At 37.7% G+C, this 15,363-nt stretch overlaps 2 protein-coding genes across 20 annotated transcripts in view; one reads left to right on the top strand and one right to left on the bottom strand.

The window, feature by feature from the left end:
• Positions 1 to 473: 473 nt before the first annotated feature.
• On the bottom strand, positions 474 to 15,025 carry LOC309503892 (ribosyldihydronicotinamide dehydrogenase [quinone]-like). 2 transcript variants are annotated; one of them, XM_082176764.1, is made up of 6 exons: positions 6,385 to 15,025; positions 1,660 to 1,827; positions 1,431 to 1,561; positions 1,225 to 1,338; positions 993 to 1,094; positions 474 to 880 (listed from the first exon to the last, which is right to left on the bottom strand). In XM_082176764.1, the coding sequence occupies exons 2-6, from the start codon at positions 1,697 to 1,699 to the stop codon at positions 581 to 583; spliced, it is 687 nt and encodes a 228-aa protein (XP_082032890.1). In that variant the 5' UTR covers positions 1,700 to 1,827; positions 6,385 to 15,025; the 3' UTR covers positions 474 to 580. The 2 variants fall into 2 exon arrangements, with proteins under 2 accessions (XP_082032890.1, XP_082032889.1); XM_082176763.1 differs by lacking the exon at positions 6,385 to 15,025 and adding an exon at positions 1,912 to 1,955.
• The window catches only part of lrrfip1a (leucine rich repeat (in FLII) interacting protein 1a), a 34,508-nt gene continuing 21,670 nt past the window's right edge, over positions 2,526 to 15,363 (top strand). For 3 of the 18 annotated variants that reach the window (XM_082176758.1, XM_082176756.1, XM_082176755.1), the window contains exons 1-2: positions 2,627 to 3,292; positions 15,231 to 15,317. In XM_082176758.1, the coding sequence (XP_082032884.1) occupies positions 3,203 to 3,292; positions 15,231 to 15,317 (177 nt within the window). In that variant the 5' untranslated portion in view covers positions 2,627 to 3,202. Of the gene's footprint in view, positions 3,293 to 15,230; positions 15,318 to 15,363 lie in introns of all 18 variants that reach the window. The other 15 variants (XM_082176742.1, XM_082176759.1, XM_082176757.1 and 12 more) reach the window with 12 other exon arrangements.

The raw sequence follows: 15,363 nt of genomic DNA on the forward strand, positions 1-15,363 counted from the left end.
TAGTCTTCTCAACTAGATGTCAACCTTTTTTTTTTTACCTTGTAGGATGTTACAACGGGGTCCCTGTTTGGATAGAACCTGCTAGGGGTGACTAATGGCAAAAACAAGGTATTTACATGCATCACATTAGTATGCAATAGACTGATGACACTGCAAAGAGTGGTCATGTCTGCTCTACCTGTTTGTTAAACATTGGCATTTTATTTGTAGCGCTCATAAGAGTCACTCCATGTATTACAGAATTGAGCTGCCATGTACCTGCCAATAAACAGGCTTTGCGGTCAAGTTTGACCAAAATTGGGGTAAACGGCTACAAGACCACTAAAGCAGCAAAAAAATAAATAAAGGAAATACTTGACTAGGGAGCACAAAAATCACCCACTGTGTTTAGGTTTCTAAATTTCCCAATCTGATATTAACTTTAGGAAATAAGCTAGGAGTTGTGGGTTCCACATGGCTTAAAAAAAAATGGATTACAATACTCAAATTCAGAACATGAACAGTTTATTCACTTTGAAAAAAATTAAGCTTCATGATAGTTACAGGAACCTGGCCACATGGGGACAGTGTTGCTCATATCTCATACCCCAGCTTTCATCTGACTATGCGGTGGCAGAGGTTTCTCCAGGTGGTGACCCACAGTGAGACCGAAGGGGGAATCAGCCTGCTTTTCATGAACTTCAGGCTTAAGCTGAAAGCCTTTCACCTTATCAAAACTGTCTACGGGTGGGAAGGAGAGAGGCGCTTCGCTTAAAAGACCTTGAAGACGAGTACGCCAGCCTTTCAACAGGCTGTCACGAGCCTCAGCAGAGAGATGCATGGGTGCCCAGAAGACCTGTGGTGCGAGGACCTGGAAGCCACAGTAATTGAGGACACCATTCTACAAAAGAAAACATTAGCACACCAGTCCCAGGTTATTATGACATGCAAAAATCAAATAGTGCAAAATGAAGCCTGGTTGAGGTAAAAGAACAAGGGATGAAGCTTCTTACCTGAACTGGCCACAGAGTAACATTCATATCTCCATTGATCCCATTGGAGCTGAACATGGTCTCATGGGAACCAGTGGTGAATGACAACATGGCTTTCTTTTCCTGACACAAGTTTAAAAAAAAAAACCACTCACCTATTAATAACCCACTCACATTTCATTAAATAACCAACATTTAACCTTTTCTGATAACTCATGTAATGAACGATTAGTTTATGATTTGTAGGCCTTACCCTGAAGATGCCCACACTGTAGCGCTTTTCTGAGGTGTATGCAAAACCAAGGGTTAGAACCCGATCCATCCAGCCTTTCATGATGGCAGGAACTGAAAACCAGTACATGGGAAACTGCAAAAGAGACAAAAACTAAAACTACAAGTACCCAAAAGCAACAAAAATAAATTAAACAAAATCCGATTTCTGATATGTAGAAGCTTTACCTGAAAAATAACAATATCTGCTTCTTTTAGTTTCTTGTGCTCCTCTACAATATCAGAAGCTAGTCGTCCCTCCTGCCAGGCCAGCATGGTCTCCTCTCCATAGCAGAAATGTTCTGGGTTCTTCACTGCTCCTGAAACAGAAAATTGTGCAAAATAGCCATTGCACTCCAATAAAGGCAAAAGTTTTAAGTTTAATATTTTCTAAACAAATGTAACACTGCCTCCACACCAGTAATATCCTCCTTGGTTGCTGTGGCCTCAAATTTCATTTCATACAGGTCAGACACAAGAACATTGCAGCCCTGTTTCTTCAGCACATCTACAGCAGCATCTTTAACAGCCGCATTGAAAGATCCAGCACTCTGGTGCGCATACACGATCAACACTGTCTTTGCAGCTGAAAGAAGAAGAAAAAAATTTCAATCAACTGCTACAACAAAGGAAACAAACAAATATAAACTGCCGCATCAAAAGAACATACCCATTTTTCTCATTCACAGACCTCAGAGCATCAACTAAAACAACAGCTTTTTGAGCTTCTTTTAAAACCACAATCACCTGAGCACAGCTGAAAGTAATGTACTAATCAGTTGTGTTGGCAAGCTAGAGGCTTTCCAAAAACAAAAATCTACAGCAAAAAAAAAAGTTGAACAAAAGTGATTATTAACTGGATGTATTTCTTCTTAAAAGCGGCATATGAATCGTAAAAAAACCTAAAAAAAAACTAGAATCGCATTATGCCTGCTAAGTTTACCTTTTTACCACTAGATGTCAACATGCACCAGCAACTGGAGCTATAGACATAGACGTCTATTAGGGTTAGAGCCATACAAATAAAATACCTATAGGCTATGATACATATAAAATAATAATGATAAAGATTAAAAATAGGCCAACTATAAATTTGGTGACTCAGTTTAGACAACGAGCTGTTTTGCTTAGAAATTGTTTGTATCATGGCCAGGTTATAATTATGACTACAATTTTATGCTAGGGAAAAAGGAAACTTTTCTGTTCTGTGGTGTAGTTTGTGTTTTTTTAACTGGTTAGGATTGATGATGTGCTTGAGACCACCTAAAACGGACACTTGATCAGGCTGAGGCTAGTTAGACTATAGCAATATATTTTGCTATAGCAATTATACTAGGCTATAGCACTGCTTTTTTTTTTTTTTTTTTTTTTTTACTTCAGAATGAAATCCAGCAGTTTATTATTGCGAAAGGCGCGTAAGCACATGGGTATGACTTTAAGAAGTGCAAGATAGGGTTTCTGTTTTTAGCAGCAGACTCCCATGATTAAAAATAGCGAAGAGGGTCTGCGAGAACGAGCCCTAAAACTCCCCCCTAAAGACGCTCACAGTCCATCCGCGCAACAATGAACTGAAAGAAAACTTTTAACCCAGCGGTTATACTGACAATCACACTGTTAAAGAACCCAACTCTCTAGGCAAACAAACTCTAGTCTAGATCATTTACAGCCATTTTGGCAGCTCCTCAGAGGCGACACGTGTGTCATGAAAAGGCGTTTGCGCTTTCAGCACCGGTGACTCTTCAGTCTTTCTCAGTACAGTACTAGGAAGAGTGCAAAAAGACGGATGTAACACAATGAACCGCGTCGCGAACGACACCACGTAGCCTCGCTGTTTTTTTGGTTAGAGTTGGAAACGTGTTTTCTTTTTCTTATGCCTCTGCTGAAGGAATAACTCTCCAAAGGATCGGTTCTCACGCGTAAAGGAGCGTGTGTTTCTCGGAAAGATTTATTAAAGGTTACCAATGGGGTCTCAAGGGCCAGGACGTAAAAGAACCACCAGCAAAAATGGGTTGACTGCCGAGGAAGATGCCCTCAACGTAATCGCAAAAGAGGTAAATTGATGTCATAAGAGATAAACTATAATGTAATGGTCTCATTTGCAGAATTACATGGTTAAACTCCCGTGGAAAATACGAAAATCACATGGTTCTACATCCTGAGTCAGTTTATTTATTAAACCAAAGAGCATTTCACAGTTTCACAAGTATCTAATTAACATAACAGAAGCCTAACTAAGGTAAAGTACATGCTTTTGCCCTCACGTGGCCCATGCATTGTTCATATTTTATTATTATGAACAAGTTGTAGATCATTTCCTTATGTCTGCTTCCTCCTAGTGTTTTTAGTTGCTTTCACCTAGCTACAAGTTTCTGAGCTGTTTTGGTCAAAGGTGTTCTTTTTATGCATCATAGCAGTAATGTGTTTGAAAGTGCTAGCAGTGTGCAACATAAGCTGAGTTTGATGTGCTGGAACAGGTGTTTGGGTCATGGTGGAGAGAACCTTGATTTGAGTGCTTAGGAAATGATTTTTGCCAGTCAGATCTTCGACTGATGTGATGTTCCTTCCTTGGACACCCATAGTGACAAGTAAAGAGTGTAATAGACAGTTATACATATCATTTGTAGCTAATGTTTCATTCTATTATTAGTAAGTGTGTCTCTGCTTGAGACATGCTCAGTAGTAGGCAGGATTGAGGCCTTCTCACTCTGTCAGCATGCACTGTACTCTCAGTTTAGAGTGAGAAACAGTCAGAGAAGCATGTTATATTTGTGTGTAATATGCATTTGTTTAGATACATTTATTATTGCCATTGATCATGACCATTTAAAAAAAAAATGTTTAGGGGAAGTCTGAGTTACAGTATGAAACACTTATTGGTGTTTATGCATTATCAATAAGCTCAAATATTTAATAAATACACAAGTGTCAGAGGATGTGTAAAACTTTGATAGACTTTATTGATCCCACACCAGGGAAATTCACTTGTTACCCCAGCTACAAATTCAGACAAAACAACAGGTGAGAAAATACACAAAAAGTGCTATATGATGTTGTTATTGCAGTTAAAGAGTCTGACTGCTGTTGGAAGGAAGGACCTATTTGAAATGTTTAAAAGTAGCCTAATTTGACAATTGCCCATTTGTAAGAGTGCATTTTGTTTTCTGTAGCACATTGAGTTGATCTCTAGTAACAATTGAGCATGTGGATAAAGAGAGATTCAGGTTAAACACACCAATGTTGTGAAACATCGAATCAGGAAGCATCTTTCAGTCTCACATTTGTATAATTTCAGCATGACCGCTAAAGTTTTTTTTTTTCTGATCAAACCTGTTTCTCTTGAAATGGAAATAATTTTTTTAGCATTCTCCCATGTGGCTTTGCAACAGAGCTTTTGCAAATTTAAACAGCGAGGTCACGTAAGGTCTCATCTGAGCAGGTTTAGTTTCAGTTAGACGATGACAAGATACTGTGGTGTAACCCTTTTTTTTTTTTTTTTTTACTTGCTGCTTGGCACGTTTTCAAGGGTTTTTGAATGCCTTTACAAATAAGCTAGTTATTAATTTTCCTAAGACTTTTTTTAAGGTTTATATATTTCTTTCAGAGCCACTTTATCTTCTTTTGAGGGCCTATTTCAGTATTTACTTCCTGTGTTCAATGCATGTCCCACATTTATTCACCTGGTACCTGCATTTGTTGCTGATACAGGCTGCCGTCCCACACTTGCTGCTCTCTGACAGGCTGGTATGTTGGCCCTCATGTGATCGTTGATTCTCTAACAAGAGCTTTAAAAATAGAAGGCCCTCAGGGCAGCTGTTAGTGCAGCCTCAAGACCAGACATGAAGTTCTGGGGGGCCATTACAATGAGCAGAATAGGGAACAGGGGAATCTGATGATGGATGCTATGGAAACACATGCTGATAACATCTGCATTAGTAATCCTTAGTGGCTGTGCTTTTCTGCTGCTCTCTTATGTAGCTAAGCTGGTAAGAGTGAGAAATGGCCTCAGTAAAACATGAGTCAGTGAAGGATTTCCTGTAAAACAATTTCAACAATTGCTACTCAACACTTTGATTCAGTATTTTGTTTGTCCTTCTAGTTATACAGATTCAAACTGTGGAATCTGGTAAGACAAACGCATGACATAAATATTGTTTTCAGCTGTATGTATTTGGTTCACGACCACATTCCGCAAAGTTTTGGCACATACTGAAAAAAGTTTATTAGATATTAGTTTATTACAACACTCCTCATTTATTAGATGAGGTATTTAAATTGAAATGCAGACTAACTTCAAGGATGCATTGAATTGACCAAAATGACAGTAAAGACATTTATAATAATATTATAAAATACTTATTTAAGTAAATGCTTTTATTTTGAACTTTCTATTCATCAAGGAATCCTGGAAAAAGGTATCATGCTTTTTTTAAACAAAAATATTAAGCAGCACAAGTTACACAACTGTTATCAACATTGATAATAAGAAATGTGACCTGAGCTCAAATCAGCGTATTAGAGTGATTTCTGAAGGATTTTGTGACACTGAACTGAAGACTGGAGTAATAGTGCTGAAAATTCAGCTGAATTAAATTACATTTTTAAACATAGAAAACAGTTATTTCGAATTGTATTAACATTTCACATTTCTACAGTCAGGGGAGCAGCCTGTGCTTTTATTAAGCCAATTATTATTTAAAGGGGTGGTTGAGTGTGATTTCACTTTTCTAACTTTAGTTAGTGTGTAATGTTGCTGTTTGAGCATAAACAACATCTGCAAAGTTACAACGCTCAAAGTTCAAAGCAAAGGGAGATATTTGCTTTTAAAGAAAAGGACTACAACAAACGGCTGGTTGGGACTACACGACATTCCTCTCGGGTTAGTGACATCACTAACCCTAGAATTTACATAAACCCCGCCCCCGGGAACATGCAGTCCATGTTGAGAAGAGGAAAAGTTGTTGTATAAGAGTACATTTGTGAGTCAGCTCAAACTTTAGCATCCATCTTTTCACATGCAATAGAAAGTCACTCTGTGTGCATCTCACAACTGTTCATATATGAGCAATTTATAGATTTATCATGACAGAATATCCTAATTGAAGATAGTTAACTCCACATCAGCAACATAAATTCATCAACTAACCATTCAGAGATGTCCTGTTGCATTCTACATGTTGTCACTTCTTCTTGAGTCTCTCCATCCTTATCTGACTCCGTTTAACATTAAAGGCAGAACAGTTTCTGTCATTTCAGTGTGTCTGCGGGAGGTAACAGCAGCTGCTAACAGACACGAGCTCTTGAAACCCCACCCTCTGCAGCAGCTCATTTGCATTTAAAGGGCCAGGCACAAAACGGTGCGTTTTTGCAAACCCTCAAAAAGTGACAACTTTAACTTGCTATATAAAAATATCTGTGGGGTATTTTGCGCTAAAACTTCACACACACTCTCTGGGGACATCATAGATATATTTTACATCTTGTGAAAAGGGCATTAATACCACCCCTTTAAGCCTGAAAACTAGGCAATCAGAAATGCTCTCTGCTTGTAAACCATTTTGTGTGCTGACTGATTTATGATGTGATTTATGGCATAACTGTACCATGTCAGTCTGTATGGTTAATCAGATGTGTGCAGGACAGTCAATGGTTTGTCAAAAGCTCATTTGTCAATGTCACTACCAGTGTTATTTCAAGCAAGATGAAAGTTGATTTCCAGTCTTTAGAGCAATTAACTCACAATAGGAAGTTGAGTTGCTGGCAGGATTGATCCCTACTATGTAAAAGAGGCTTACAGCTGAAAATCGGCTATTGAGACAGACGCATGTTGGCAAGTCTGTTAAAGGGATACTCCACCGTTTTTTCATATTAAACTATGTTATTCCCTTAACTAAGACGAGTTGATACATACCTCTCTCGTCTCAGTGCGTGCACTAAATCGCTCTGTCTTGCGGCGAAACTTTGTTAGCACTTAGCTTAGCCCAGTTCATTCAATATGGGCCAAGCACAGAAGCTACCAAACACCTCCACATTTTCCCTATTTAAATACAGTTACTCGCGTAGTGTAACTCGACCTAGGACGGTGACACAAAACAAAACGTTGCGCTTTTCTAAGCGTGTAAAATGGATAACTATATTGTATGGCGGAATACCATAGCAAGTGCTTGTAAGCACTTCGACTTGGCGCAGTAATATCTTCACTAGAGGGAGCGGGGGCCGGTGAGAGGATTTTTCACGAGTGAAGCACTTGCTATGGTATTGTCTCGATTTCTGTTGAGACATTCAGATGGTAGAGTCAGAATTTGGCGTAAACAGAATGAGAACATGGATCCATCATGCCTTGTTACCACTGTGCAGGCTGGTGGTGGTGGTGTAATGGTGTGGGGGATGTTTTCTTGGCACACTTTAGGCCCCTTAGTGCCAATTGGGCATCATTTAAATGCCACGGCCTACCTGAGCATTGTTTCTGACCATGTCCATCCCTTTATGACCACCATGTACCCATCCTCTGATGGCTACTTCCAGCAGGATAATGCACCATGTCACAAAGCTCGAATCATTTCAAATTGGTTTCTTGAACATGACAATGAGTTCACTGTACTAAAATGGCCCCCACAGTCACCAGATCTCAACCCAATAGAGCATCTTTGGGATGTGGTGGAACGGGAGCTTTGTGCCCTGGATGTGCATCCCACAAATCTCCATCAACTGCAAGACGCTATCCTATCAATATGGGCCAACATATTCATATAAATATTATACAGCAAGGATGCATTAAATTGATCAAATGCGCAATAAAACATAATGTTATAGATTTCTGTCAAATAAGTGCTGGTATTTTGTTCTTCCTGTTTATCAATGAATCCTGAAAAAGTATTAAGCACCACAACCGTTTTCAACATTGATAATAATAAGGAATGTTTCTTGAGCACCAAGTCAGCATGAATGATTTCTGAATGATTTCTGAAGGATCATGACACTGAAAACTGAGGAGTATTGATGGTGAAAATTCAGCTTTGCCATCACAGGAATAAATTACATAAAAAAATATATAACATATAGAAAACAGTTATTTTAAATTGTAAAATTATTTCACAATATTACTGTTTTTACTGTATTTCTAATCACATAAATGCAGCCTTGGTGAGCATAGAGGACTTTTTTCAAAAACATTTAAAAATCTTACCGACCCCAAATATTTGATAGTGTAAACTAGCTTGTACTTAACATTTCTCATTGCTAACAGTCTCAACATTTCAAAAATGATTGTGTTAAACTTCTCCACTGGAAGCTACTAGCAAGCTCAGTCATTGGATGACACTGTGACAGTGACAGAATGCATCTGAGATGGTTACAAGCAGATTAGGATGCCAGGCTTTATGCTCTGGAGGGTGTTTAGATCATTAATCTGGGCTCAGACTTTGGATTGTGGGATGAGAGCTGTTTGTTAATCTAAACTCATTGTCAGGAGCAGTTTTGTATTTCTGCATTCAGAAGAAGAGTCCTGACATCATAATACATAATTTGTGTGCCCACACACAAATATGGGTTTATGAATAATACCAAGCACAGTAGCGCATTGACGCATTATCACCTGCTTATCACTGGTCAATGACAATCATAAAAAAAATGTCTGCCTCCCTCAGGATAAGCTCTGAGTGCCCCCAAGGTTAAACTTGCACTGGATTGTATTCAACAATGCATTACTCCTTTCAGTTTTCTTCAAGAGCCTTGTTGCAGAACTGTTTATACAGGTTGAAGCAAGACAGAAAGTGTAGAAAACTCTCAAATAATGTCAGCACACTTAAGTCAGAAACCTTTTTCGCATGCTGATATCTTTCACCAAGAATGGAACCTCTCCATATAAGGACATGGATTCAGAAAGGGTTTTCTTCCTTTTTCCTGACGTCACTGATGGGCCCCTGAAGATTGTTATCACAATTGCTTTCCTGTTTATTCTCTGCTGTTGGGATGCATCCCATTTAAAAGAGTAATGCCATATTTCTAGTGCTCTTTATGCTGATTGGTCAGGATGTTTGTGTATAAGCATGGTTGCTGCGATTACTGCTGCTTAGGCATAACTCCTATTTATTTATTTAAAGGTCTCTTTCTCTTTTTTTCTGTATTTCACCTCTAGCTTGTTTACTTATATATTTTTTTTACTTGAATTTAGTGTTGTAAAACTAGCATTGTGTACTAATGAATATTTTGCCTCTTGCGACAAATTGGTTGCGATGTTCCTCATTTGTACATAAAAAAATTAATAATGGCATAGTTTATTATTAGGTTTTAGTATCCATTTTATTTAAATCATATTTTCAAATGGAAATCAGCATAATTATGTAAATTGTAAAAATAGTTAAATTTAATCAATTTAAAAGCATGAACATGGTTAAATATGGCTAGCTGTGGAACAAGTAAGAGTCAGATAGATAAAATGTATGATGTTTGATTTATTAATGATAAATATATAACCTGTGTATACTGTTTAAAAGTACTATTACAACAATCGCATTCTTGTTTCATTTATGTATGACTGACAAATATGCATCACATTATATACAATTAAAATGCATACATCTTACATTTAGACATAAGTATTTTTTTGTGTTAGTTGATTTAGATAAGTGTCTAAATGAGTAAATGTAAACACAATATAAGGTGCTCCTAATTTTAGTAGTTCAACAGTTTATAGCCAGGTCAAAGAGGGTTTTCAGTGACCTAGCACCATACAATGATGCTTTCTGTTATAATTCTCAGAATAACCAACAATGACTTATCTTTAAAATATTGCTTTTGTAGGATTTGAGGTACATGGTAATCTTCACATATATGTCTTATCTGTGAAGTCTTGTTTTTTTGTTTTTTTTTCTCCCTTTTTTAAAAAGTGTTAAACTTGTATTCCCTTAAGTTACATTTCTGCTCAAAAACGTGAAATGCAGAGAGAGAGAAAATGGTTCCTGTTTCATGATTTATTAACTTGGTGTACAAGGTCATGTTGTGGATTTTGGTCGATAAGACCATTTGCTAAAGGGAAAGGAATTCGGACAAACTCTTGCTGTGGTATCGGATTGGTTTGGTGCAAGTTGTTTGTTTATTTGACAAATGTAGGTGTGAAACAGCTTGAAAACAGTAGGTTTTAAAACATTCTGTTATGTTGCAAAGACACTGCTCATTCAACTGTATGAAGAAACAATTTGTCTTCTGTTTTCCCTCACTCTGACCTGACTCCAGCTGACCTCTTCATCTCAGAGATTCTAACAAGTGTTGTTACATGAGCCCAATATAATGCTAAAGTATGATCATTAAAAGGAGTCCACAGACATATTACAATTACTAGGGTTTAAATATCTGAGTTTCCATCTGAATATTTGTATGCAAATTTTAGGATGTCACATAAAAAATGTAGGATAAACAAATAAAATTACCATAAATTCAAAGTGCTTCACCACCTTCACCAGTCTGTTGAATGAGCTCTGGTCTCTGACTCGTACTCTTAATCTCTTCTGGAGAAATCTAGAGTGCTATCAGCTCTACTGCATTGTAAACCTAGCTCACCTGCGAGTCATTTTGTTAGGTATTAGAACAGAGAGTAATGAATGCCATTAGAAACCAGAGACCAGTAGATGAGACACTCTTTCACCATCATGCTACTCTCTTCTTATTCCTATATTTCAACAGGCTAGAGTTTCTCTCACAGGTTTGCGCTTACTCTTGAGTAACTCGTATTGTCAGTGAAGCAAGCGTTGGTCAAGTACTCTAGGTCTTCTCTTCTATGAAGAGCTGCTTTTCTGTGCAGTCATCTGAGATGGGCACTCTGGCATCAAAACATCACCCTGCCTGCCTCATCAGGTGTCTCAGGGTTTAAGGATGAAATGTATCAAGAGGGTTTGCCTGAATAATGATGCAAACGTCATTGGTGAGACAGAACAGGACATGTTGAACTGCTCAAACAAAATACTAATGTTTTGATAGCACCGCAGAGCTAGTGTTTGGACTTTTTGGGTCAATATGAATGGCTTACTTATAGTTCCCTCTGCAGATTAATTTGGAACAGCAAAGTATTTAATGGGATAGGTAAATACCTAAAGAAAATTCCTTCATCATTTACTCACTTTCATGTCATTCCAAAGCTGTCTGAATTTCTTCTGCAGAAAGCAGTAGATAATATTTTGATGAATGTTTCAACAGTTTTATCCATATAATGAAAGTCATTTGGGGTCCAAAACAAGAAGACATTTTTAAAATGATCTTCTTTTGCATTTTTCACAGTAGACCGTAAGTGAAACAAGCCAAAACGAAGAGGGTGAGTAAAAGATGACAGCATTTTCAAGTCAAGTCAATTTTATTTGTAAAGCGCTTTTAACAATACACATGATTTCAAAGCAAAATCATGATATTAATGTTTATAATATGTTAACATGGTAGCATTTAGCAAGTTAGCGTTGGGCGATAATATATAATACTTTATATTTAGAACTATCCCTTAAACATAGAAAAATTACTTTTCCATTGTCTGAGGTTTATATTAGAAATGATGTATTACCACTAAGTAATGGTCACTTAATTTTATCATCTCTTTCCTTTTTTTCTTTCCCTCCCTTTTTGCCATCATTTTCTCCATTCTCGGAATGACCCAAATTCATGTTACTAAACACTTTTAGCCCTACATGGTCAGTTTCTTTTTGCTCAAGCTCACTTTTGATATTAAAACCTGTCACAGATCCTAGGGACTGCTAAAATGTGGACCCACCACACACAGATCCGACATTGTATGGTTTATGTTTGACATGGCAGGCTGGCACAATTTATGTAGGTGTTAATATGGGCAGACCAGAAATGTGGCAGACGTCTCCAGTGATCTCATATGTTCCAGTCTCTGGCTCTTACGTTTGTACTGGAGTGAGAAAGACTGTTTATGTCTCATACTGAAGACAGTTAATCCAGTTTACACAGATGGCAAAATGATTCACATTTTGAATATTGAGCTTTCCACATTAAAATGAATGAAACTGGTTTATAGTCTCTTTTGGTTTATATAAGTCATAGTTTTGGAGTTAATAATGCCTAATTTTTTACACTATAGTAAGTTTTGCTTCCAGAGTACTGTCCAAAAACACAGTGAAGGAGCAGTTGTGGACTTCCAGTCATTTGTGTTGCATATCTTCTGTTTGTTCCCTTCGTTTTCCATTACAGCTGGTCTATTAGCAGTCCCGCTGATTAGCATGTACCCGCTCAGCCTAGCATGCTGGTACAAGAGGCCGTGGGAGAGAGAGATCTGGTGAACTTGGCATCTCCTTCTGTGGTATTTATGTCAATAGATAAGTGCTCTGGACTCTGGCATTCATCGAACTCCCAGGACTTGTTCTGCATGTCTACCTTAAAAGGCACCAAATAAAGGGTTTTAGTAAAGCTGTCCACAATCATTTGAGACAAATATGTCATTATCTTACAAAATTCCATCTTAGAGTTTATTGAACCCTAAGATGTTCCATGGGTGCTCATATTTGCAATTTAGGGGGAAAAAAAGGTCAGTAAGAACAGTAGTTTTTCCCTCAGTAAAAAAAGAATAAAGAAATGAATGGTATCTTGTACACTCACATGCATGTAGGATTCCAATGGTCATCATGGGACCTGGAAATGTCAGAGAATTTTATTATTGTGTTGTATAGTAGTTTACATCCAGGATGTAGGCGTATCAGCTAGCGCCACACAAACAAAAAAAATTGTCATGTAGTAACTACTTATATTAACATTGATGCAGGCACAACGTAAACTTGATGAACAATTAAACAATGTGTTTTATTCCAAAAAAGGTCTCTACCAGGCAGCTGTGGAACTAGCTCTTCATTCCCGTTGAGAACAGCCACGTCACAGAACGTTCATTAAATTAGAGCATTTTGGGTTTATTGATAGAGCCTGCTCCATTTGGGTCATTAAAAATAGCTGGAGAGGAGAGAGGTGTGTGAAATAGGCCACTTTGTTTTTCTCTTCTGTGATAAGAGTGTGTGAATTATCATGATGGGGGGAAATGCGGATGACCCAGGCTATCATATGCTCACCGTGACAGATATAATGGTCTACTTTGATAACTGCAAGAAGGTAGGCCTTAATATGAATATGGGTTATCAAAAAAAGTTATTAGTTCAGAGAGGAAGAATAGTGCATGCTTTCTTTAAGGTGGCTGCCTCTATCCTGCTCCTTTTAGGTGCATATGCACAATTTTATGCATAGAGTGAATAGATTTTGTTTAGTAAAATGTATTATTATTTCCTGTTGATGCAAATCATAGTACATGCACATGATGTCCACATCAGGACTGAGCAGCAGTGATGGGTGTTTGTGCGATCAGCAGTTAGTTCTGTTAATACTGCAGGAAGGGTGTGATCAGGCTCAACTGTGAATGACTCAGCCCTCTAACTTCCTGCTATGGTCAAAAAAGGCATAGTTTTGGTTACCCTGTTAGTCCCACAGTCATAGAGTGCATTTATTCCTGCATGTTTTTAGAAGACTCAATTACTCTTGATGTTTAGTCTAAGTTTTTTTTTGTTTTTTTTAAGTGAAATATTATTCAACATTTTCAGCTGAGTCAAAGCCATGTTGGCTGGTAATGCTGTTATTTTAAAGCTTGTATGCATGTGTGCATTGTTGTGCTCGTGGAAAATGAAAAGTTAGAAACATGTTTAGACAGCTGCTTAAGTGCTGGGGTTTGCTTTGGTAACTTCTCCCTAGCAGTTTACAGTATCTACATAATTATCTGCCTTCATTACAACCGTACTGACTAACAAGACATGGTCACACATTTCCTGTTTACAAAGTAGTGATTTTAATTTTGGACATTTAATTCTAATGTTGTTTGACCGCTGCACAGCACCGTCATTTAATTAAGTCAAATGGTTTTGTAAAATATCATTGAGGATGTGAAAGGTTACAATTCCAGTTTGCTTGTCCTTAAAAACAAAATTAGAGTCATCATTTTCTGTTAGAACTACTAGTACTATTACTATGGTTGAAACTGTGGAAATATTTATTTTGGATCCATATTTTTTTCATCGTTGTTGGCAAAGGGATGCAAGACCTTTGTGGTGAGAAACAGCTGCTTCCTTGGAAAGTTGCTCGACTCCGATAAGGACGGAAGGCCTCAGTCTGAGACATTAAGATATGATCTGACATTTACTCGGGAACACGTCATTATGGTTTTCTCCATCGGCAAACAAACACAGGAAATCATTTTAAAGCTTTGCATGCATCCCTTCAAGTAGTAATTTCACTGTTTTAACCCCTATTCTTTAAATCATACATATTTTGCTTCTTTTTCAGGAATGTGTTGTGGAACTGGTGCAAAACTGGGAATGTTACAGTCACTGCTCTGGTGTAAAGATTATTTGTAGCATGGGATTGTGTGGAGGAGTAGGTGGAGTTAAGGTAGAGACATCACTGTGAGGGTGTCTGTGATGTAATACTGGAGTTGAGGTTTCTTCTTTTTTTTCTGGTTGTTGCACATTTTGTGGCGTCATCTACAGGAAGGAAGTGTGCATGTTCTCTCTCTCCCCCTCATGCCTGAAAGGGAGTCTTTTCCTTAAAAGGACTTTCAAAGTGTGATTGACTAAAGTCATAAATACACGCATGCGTACTCATGTAAACAAACACATTCATAGCATGTGCCATCTGAGGAGTATACAGTTACAGTACTTGAAACATTATGACAGTGAGGTACACAAACATATTCATGTAATCACATTTGACATTATGTTTCCTGTGATCCTCCTGTAAATTATCATCATCATCATCATCAACTTTTTATTCCAGACTCATGGTCCATCATTATTATTATTATTATTATTATATATATTTTTTTTTTAAGTTTAGTGCAAAGCTTTTGTGTGCTTGTTTTGTGTTTTTTTGCATTTACTATATTGCTCATGCTCTCATAGTCATGGTTTAATGAATTTACCTCTCTCTCTTTTTCTTTCCCCCACCCGCCCCCTGCAGGCTGAAGCCCGTTTGGCAGCTAAGAGAGCAGCCCGTGCAGAAGCTCGTGAAATCAGAATGAGAGAACTGGAGAGACAACAGAAAGAGGTGAAGAAAAACACAGTCACTGTGAGCTTAATCTCGGGTTGAAATT

The sequence above is a fragment of the Leuciscus leuciscus genome (genome assembly GCF_965113295.1).
Source record: "Leuciscus leuciscus genome assembly, chromosome: 7".
Taxonomy (NCBI): domain Eukaryota; kingdom Metazoa; phylum Chordata; class Actinopteri; order Cypriniformes; family Leuciscidae; genus Leuciscus; species Leuciscus leuciscus.